This window comes from Cynocephalus volans, chromosome 2 (assembly GCF_027409185.1).
Source record: "Cynocephalus volans isolate mCynVol1 chromosome 2, mCynVol1.pri, whole genome shotgun sequence".
In the NCBI taxonomy this organism is placed as follows: Eukaryota; Metazoa; Chordata; class Mammalia; order Dermoptera; family Cynocephalidae; genus Cynocephalus; species Cynocephalus volans.
This window is the reverse complement of record NC_084461.1, coordinates 61,514,808-61,522,995: the sequence shown is the minus strand read 5'-3', so window position 1 is coordinate 61,522,995 and position 8,188 is coordinate 61,514,808. Positions and strand designations below refer to the sequence as shown.

Genomic DNA, 8,188 nt, shown 5'->3' with positions numbered 1-8,188 from the left:
TGTTTGCATATGTGTAGCAGAGAGGTGATAGGTCAGTCTTGGTTAAGCCTGGATATCAGGCAATAAAGGGTGTGTGTGTATGTATGTGTATATTTTAGAGAAGGTTGATCACCGCATACATTTTAAACATATACAAAAATTATAATCCATGATAAGGTTTTCTTATGGCCTTGTAAGCATCCTTTTCATTTTCTATGTGTCTTGTAGACAGCTGCATCCCTAGAATCACTTTAGAGAGCCTCGTCTTTCCCAAGCAGAGAGCTTTCTCTTCATAGACTGCCCCTGGGTGATTTACAAATGGAAAATAAATGTGTTCTCTTTTTTAGACATAATAATATTATTTTTCAATTCTCATATTAGTGCTAAAAATACTAAATCTATTTTCAGGAAATTAACTTATTAAACAATGTAAATAAATACTGGAAGATGACAGAGCTGCAAACATGTACTCTTGAGGGTCTTGTATTGAAGGTAGTCCTCCAAAAGAAGTCCTCTCTGGAATGGAGATACGTGTATTTTGCAATGAAATTCATAATAAAAAATATGTTTTGAACTTTTGACTTTGGGGTGCAAAATTTAAATGTGTGCCACTGAGATACGGAGCTAAATAAGTCTGCGTGTTGATGTGTGTTGGAGAGGGAGGGCTAGTCCACGTTAACTGTGGAAATGAAAATTCCTGATGCAGTGTAAATAATTCTGCTGTTATAAAACAGATTTAGACCTTTGCTGACATTGTGAATTCTTGAGGATTTCCTGCTCAGGCCACAGAAAGCTTGTTGAAGGGGCTGCTGGGCATGCATAGGCTGCCTAGTGAGATCTGGAGGCCACTAAAATTTCTTCACAAAGGAATCTTACATCCCAGCCACACTGCCTGAAGACTCGCCATTAGAAACTGGGTCAATGCACTGTATCAACAGGATTCCAGGTTAAAATGAACCAACCACTGTCAGCCAGTAGTGCCTGTCTTCCACTTATTTTCAGACTTCCTAACTGGCCCTGAAGAAGTGGGATGCGGGTGGAGAGAGCCTGACCCATGGAGTCCTGTCTTGAAAGAGAATGCTGGACCTGGGATTCTGCACTGTCATCACTGCCTCCACGTGGGGTAGTGGCAACTCTCACAGCCTTTTCCTCAGCCATCATATGGAGGCACCCACTTCACCAGCTGCTGCAACCGTGAAACTAGCTTAGTGGCATGTGTGAATCAACACTCATGGTAGGTAATATTACACCACAGGAGAATGCTGAAGTGGAGGGCCCTAGCCAGCCAGAGAAAAAATTTAAGGTCATCGTGGGGGCCTGAGGATTAGGACAGGTAAGAAGGTATAAAATAAAGGTAAAAAGCATGGGGTAGGGGACGATCACAATTTTGTTTGGAACTAATTTCTGAAGAGGCTTAGTTCATACTTTTTTACTAAAGATGATGTGTAGTCTGAGTCTGAAAGTCTCAAAATTGTGAGCAAGTTGAGGTTTCAAATCTAGAAGGGTGAGACTCCCTTATGTTATACACAGCAGAAACCATCGCCATGACTTCACCAATGTGTGTGCTCTGTTAGGACAAGGGTTCCTTTGAGGATTTCTAGGGTGAAAAAGATGTATGAAAATTAATATATCTAACATTTATTGTCTACTGCATGCAGTGTTCAAAAGAACTAAGTGAGTGGAGGCTCAAAAATGAACAGAAAAGGAGGAAATGACCTCCATTTTCATCAACAAAATGTGTTATATCCATACAATGGAATATTGTTCAGTCTTAAAAAGAAACGAAATTCTGATGCATGATATATATAACGTGGATGAACCTGAAAGACATTAAGCTAAGTGAGATAAGCCATACGCAAAAGGCAGATACTGTGTAATTTCACTTATATGATGTATAAGGGTATCTCAAAAAACATTATGGAAAATAGAATGAAAAGATAATACAAAATTTTCCGTGAAGTACCTGCGTACCTAAAGTAGACAAATTCACAGAGAGTAGAACAGTGGTGGCCAGGGACTGGGGTTGGATGGGTGGGTGGAGGGATGGGGCGTTATTTTTTTTAATGGACAGTGGTGATGGTTGCACAGCAATGTGAATGTGCTTATTGCCTCTGAACTGTACAGTAAATAATGGTTAAAAAGGTGAATTATGTGTATTTTACTCCCCCCCCCCCCGGAAAAGACCAAACAAAAACCACTAACAGAGCCCAGTTTTTGGCCTCCAGATGCTTGAGTTTAAAAAGAGAAGTGAAGACGCGAGCAACCACCAGGAAGGGCAGCGCAGATGAGAGAATGGAGCCCGCGGGCAGCGACTCCAGGCACCCCTCACTTTCGGCTGGGGCGCCCCGAAGCACTTAGCATCGGCATATTCACTGCCTGTCACTGGCTTCCCGTGAGACTGTGAACACCCTCAGACCGAGGACTCACGTTTTATTCCTCTTTTCTCTCGACAGTGCTCAGAGTGCCAGGCACAAAGCAGGACCTCAATTCAGGCTTATAAAATGACGCTTCGAAGGAGGGGCGGCCCCAGGTGTTCACGTTCACGTTCATGGGTAGTCTCCTGGGATGCACCAGAAGTAGTCCAGGTTTCTGCCCTGTGAGTTTACGCCCCCAGGTCTCTGACAGGCTTCGCCCACCGAAGGAGGACCCGGAACCCATGGAGCTCTCGGCCGGGGGCTCCAGGGCTGCGGCAGAGCCTCCGAAGGGTCGAGCCAACGCCTCGGCTCCTGCTGCGCATAATCTCGGTGATCCCCGCGGGAAAAGAGCCGAAACCTGCAGTTCAAGGAAACTGCTCCGCGCCCGCCCACGCACGGCCTGCCGAAGCCCAGTGGGAGGGATGCCCGGGAGCGGGCTGGCCACTCTCGCCGCTGCTTCGCGCGTTCCCAGCCCGGGCCAGCGCGAGGGCCCGCACCGCGCCGCGCCGCCGCCAGGGGGCGGTTCTCCCCCACGCCGGCACCGCCCACACCCGCGCCCGCCACTTTTCGTGTCCATGAGAGCCGGGCGTGCAGGAGAGGGTCGCCATGTAGCTCTTCCGGCCCACCTCTGGGAAAGGTTTCTGTCCCTTGTACAGCTCGAGGGGTGGGGGTGGGTGGAGATTTCCCTGCTGCAGCCGAAAGCTGGGAGCGCGTTAGGCAGGGAGGGCGGTGGGGGCAGGGGGGAGGGGGTCGGAGGCGAGGGAGGTGGGAACGAGGCGGGAAAGGGGGACGCACCAGAGGCCAATAGCTTGGGTTTCTGCGCTCGGGGAATTTCACGAGCGCAGAGCTAAAGGTGGCACACCTATGTGTAGCTTAACTAAAGCAAGCAAAGCAAGTGGAATGCCCAAATATGGGGCTTTAGTAAAGATCGCCCAAATCTCTGCTAACGTTCCCCGTCCCTGCAGCGGGCCCTCTGAGTTGACATTCTGCTCCGACCTTCAGTAAACCCCAACACATTCCCCTAAGTGGCCAGAAGATAACTTGCCACGTTTATCAAACGTTTCCAGGTAAGACCCCTTTAAGCCTTTGAGGGGGGACCTGCGGGTGAAGTTACAAACGGAACGCTAAGTCTACACATCTCCGTTTCTCCGGCGCCCTTCCTAGACAAGTTCAGGGCGGTGAAAACCCTGAACAAAATGACGGCTGTAACTGATCATCTAAAGTAATTAATGGTCTGCGAACAAATTCTTTTGTTTCATCTTTAAATACTTCGCCACACACCGACCCTCAGTGCTGCGAAAATCACGGTGTTTATTTAGATATCTATCGACTGAGTACTTATAGAACTCAAACTTTCCGATGTAAAAATGAACCCCTTGGTAAGGGCTCTTGGCTACATCAACAAAGCAATGTGATGCTTGATTAATAGTGTTGATTAATGTTGGCTCAGGTTAATACTGAACCCATTACAATAATTAAATGGCTCAGCCATGTATCAAACAAGAGTCAATGAAAAATAATTTATTTAGAACTCCTAGGCATTCTCATAGATCTTTCGAAGATCTGTGATAGACTTTATGGGCCATTTGTAAGTGTAACTAGTGGTAGCCGCCCTCAGCAACAAAAACCTGATTTTAAAAGAAGTCTTAGATCGGGGAACAGTTTATTTTTAAATTTCTGTGATTGATAACGGGAGTAATGAAACGTTTCAAAACATGAAAAGTACTTGGTCCATAAAATGATATACACAAGAGCACCTGATAATTGTTCCTACAGAAAGCCATGGAGTTTTGATTCTCAGTTCTTGTCCAGTAGTCATTTTAACCAGAAAGTTAGACTTTTAAATCAAGGTCCCCACTTTAAAATAGAAGCACTTTAGGAAACACAAAAATCCAAAAAGTATGGCTATGTGGATATAAATTCCACATTCTACTAGTAATTTCCACTAGCCAAAATAGTCAGTGATAAAGAGAGGTATTTCTAAAATAGCATCATATTTGAATTATTTTCACTACCTGATCACCTGAAAAAGAAAAATTGAATTGAAGGGAACTTGAATCTTATACATAAAAAATTCGGGTTTTTTTTTTCACCAGAAAATATTGGAAATATTTAACGGATTTTCCAAAAACACTTTTTAAAAAGTTGACTTTAACGTTCTTATGTATCATTGTAGTTTCTATTATTAAGTCTGCCTGAGTAGAAATATGTGCCTCTGTTGTAGTAATGTATTTTGAGATTTCTGTGAAATGCTGACTAGACTGTTCCTCTTACTGAGAACTATAGAGTCCCTTACCCCATTATGAAAACCTTTTTTGAGTCGTTCGTAGGTGGAATTTTTTGTGTGTCTGGGTTTTCACTAAAATTTTCTATTTCTTCTCTACATTCAATTATTACTTTTTCTATTCCCATGAAATTTGTCAGATCATCTCATTAGGGTGGCTTAGTTTAGCTGTCAAGTCTCTAGGGCATTCAATTGCACATAAGTGACTAAAACGCCAGCCTAACAGCATTTTTATTAACAGATGGCGGAAAATATCTTCGGAGAAGAACTGAAGGGAACGGGTTAAAGGGTCAATAAACAATTATCGTTCTTAAACTGGGGGGCTTCTCATCAGATTCGACGGGGAACGCCTCGCCCAATCCAGGGGACCTGGGACATCCCAACAGACCACAGAACTTTCCCCAGGGACCACCTCAGAGGATGGGGTAGCTATCCCCCCGCTGGATCACTTCAGGCCATTCAGTGAGCAAACCGTCTCGTCACGGAGTGCTTCTGAGGTTAGGGCTGAAGGCTAGTTGAGGAGGAGGCTGGGGACCCGTGCAGCGGCGCTCGTCCCAGATCACCGCAGGCCAGCGCGTAATTCAGTTACCAGCATCTTAGCAAGGAGTACGGGGTCCTGTCTCCTCCCCACCCTTCTCGGTGGCTGCCCCCTCCTGTGGATGAACTTTCTCTCCCGAGCAGGGCTGATTTCCTAGGCTTTCTTTCCCTTCGCTCGGCAGCGCTCTGACGTGCACACCATGTGACAGGCCCCTTCTCCTATAAGCCGAGGAAAGGTCCGCCCTCTCCCGGACTCAGCCCTGGCTTCGCCGAGCTCCGTTCCTATCCTCTCTCTCACCCGTCCCGCACCTTCCTGGGCACCCAACCTTGTGACTCGCTCTCCCGGGCCCCGCCACCCCCTCCTCAACTGACAGGGCGAACGGCGCTCGGAGAGGAGAAGGTCAAGTCCTCCGCCCGGGCCGGTCGCGCGCGGAGCCCAGGAGCGCAGGGACCGCGCGGCCGCCGCGGCGGCGCAGGAGTTACAAAGTCTCAGAGCGAGACTCCGCCGCCGCCCCGCAGTCCCCGCGCACACGGGCAGCGGCGGCGCCCCCAGCGTGGCGCCCCCGGGCCGGGCCTGCCTCCGGGGACCCGGGCTGCGGCGCGGAGGGAGCCCGGAACCCGGCGCCCCTATGCGCCGCCCCGCCGCCGAGGTGCCACAGCTATGACCCTGAGCACGGAGATGTCCGATGCCTCCGGCCTCGCGGAGGAGACAGACATCGACGTGGTGGGGGAGGGGGAGGATGAAGACGACGAGGAAGAGGACGACGACGACGAGGGCGGTGGTGGCGGGCCCCGGCTGGCTGTCCCTGAGCAGCGGCGGCGGCGGCGGCGGCGCTCATATGCTGGGGAAGACGAGCTGGAGGACCTGGAGGAGGACGACGACGACGATGACATACTGCTGGCCCCGCGGGCTGGGGGCTCCCCGGAGCCCCCGGGCCCAGCCCCGACAGCGGGGGTCGGAGCCGGTGGGGGCGTCAGCGCGGGCGGCGGCGGCGGGAGCGCGGGTGGCGGCGCCAAGAACCCGCTGGTGAAGCCGCCCTACTCGTACATCGCGCTCATCACCATGGCCATCCTGCAGAGCCCCAAGAAGCGGCTGACGCTGAGCGAGATCTGCGAGTTCATCAGCGGCCGCTTCCCCTACTACCGGGAGAAGTTCCCCGCCTGGCAGAACAGCATCCGCCACAACCTCTCGCTCAACGACTGCTTCGTCAAGATCCCCCGCGAGCCGGGCAACCCGGGCAAGGGCAACTACTGGACGCTCGACCCGGAGTCCGCCGACATGTTCGACAACGGCAGCTTCCTGCGCCGGAGGAAGCGCTTCAAGCGGCAGCCGTTGCTCCCGCCCAACGCCGCGGCCGCCGAGACGCTGCTGCTGAGAGGCGCGGGGGCCGCGGGCGGCGCGGGAGACCCGGTGGCCGCCGCCACGCTCTTCCCGCCCGCGCCGCCGCCGCCGCCCCCTCACGCCTACAGCTACGGCCCCTACGGCTGCGGCTACGGCCTGCAGCTGCCGCCCTACGCGCCGCCCTCGGCGCTCTTCGCCGCCGCTGCCGCCGCCGCCGCCTTCCACCCGCACTCGCCGCCGCCGCCGCCGCACGGCGCGGCCGCCGAGCTGGCCCGGACCGCCTTCGGCTACCGGCCGCACCCGCTCGGAGCCGCCCTGCCCGGACCCCTGCAGGCCGCGGCGGCCAAGGCGGGAGTCCCGGGCGCCTCGGCGCTGGCGCGCTCGCCCTTCTCCATCGAGAGCATCATCGGGGGCAGCCTGGGCCCGGCCGCCGCCGCCGCCGCCGCCGCGCAGGCCGCCGCTGCCGTGCAGGCCTCGCCCTCGCCCTCGCCGGTGGCGGCGCCGCCCGCGCCCGGGTCCGGCGGCGGCGGCTGCGCGGCGCAGGCGGCGGTGGGCCCGGCCGCCGCGCTCACTCGCTCCCTTGTGGCCGCCGCGGCCGCCGCCGCCTCCTCCGTCTCTTCGTCGGCCGCCCTGGGGACTCTGCACCAAGGGACTGCCCTGTCCAGTGTGGAGAACTTTACTGCTAGGATTTCAAATTGTTAATTACGCTCTGTTAGCGCGCTTGAGAAAGAGAAGGTAGGAATCCCGGCTCCGCTTCTCATCCTGGGTTTGCTGTTTTGTTCGCTCCTCCCGGCGCGGCCCCTCCCGACCTCGCGCGCCCATTTTCGCCGCTTCGGATTCTCGGACGAGACCGTGTTTGGCAACAGCTCGGGCGAGCTTTTCGGCTCTGCGGGTTCCTGTATTTATGCAAAGTCGTCCTAAGCTGCAGCCCCCGACCCCGGGTGGGGAGGAAGAGGGTTCTGGTGGGGGCCTGCCCTGTTTAGGCACTAGAGCCTTCCTTGACTTTTGGCAAATTAAAAAATAAACTAAGCCTTTTTGAGGTGTAGAGATTCTCAGGTCCAGGCGTTAAAGAAATCAATAATGTTCAAAAGAAGAATAATACAAAAATAGTAACGGTCTCGAAGAATGCCAGCGAAGCAATACTTTTTATTTGAGGACACTTGACTGGTGTACTTTTTCATGAAAAAAAAAAAAAAAAAGATTAACATGTTTACAGAAGGAAAAAAGTCAAAATTATCATTTCTTATTTTAACCTGTGTTTTGTATTATAATAGACATACGGAATTTTTATTTTGTACTTACTGCGTATTCTTTACAAGGAGTCTTGTAAATTTTACTGGCAATTATTATTGTACTATTCTAATGTAAGATTTTTACACTTTTTCAGAAATAAAATGCTTAATTTTCAAAGAAAATTCACCAGAATAATTGGCTTCAGTTGTCCCCTTTTTAGTTTATTTTCTTTTCTGTTAAAAAAAGAAGTTATAGGAAATGAAAGTTGTGGGATAAGCAAGAACCCAGTATAAAATAGACTTATATTTTTTTTTCAAAGAGAAGTTAACAAAAGCATCATGCCATGAATTTTCATTTAAACTTTCTTAAGTCAAAACTATTGCAGGAGATCAGAAATTA

At 51.3% G+C, this 8,188-nt stretch overlaps 1 protein-coding gene across 1 annotated transcript; it reads left to right on the top strand.

Moving 5' to 3' along the window:
• Nucleotides 1-5,875: 5,875 nt before the first annotated feature.
• Nucleotides 5,876-7,258, top strand: FOXD1 (forkhead box D1). Its single transcript, XM_063084578.1, has one exon. The coding sequence runs from the start codon at nucleotides 5,876-5,878 to the stop codon at nucleotides 7,256-7,258; it is 1,383 nt and encodes a 460-aa protein (XP_062940648.1).
• Nucleotides 7,259-8,188: the final 930 nt, after the last annotated feature.

Bases quoted from the DNA above. Each gene is read 5' to 3' on its own strand.
- FOXD1 (XM_063084578.1), top strand. From the start codon at position 5,876: ATGACCCTGAGCACGGAGATGTCCGATGCCTCCGGCCTCGCGGAGGAG.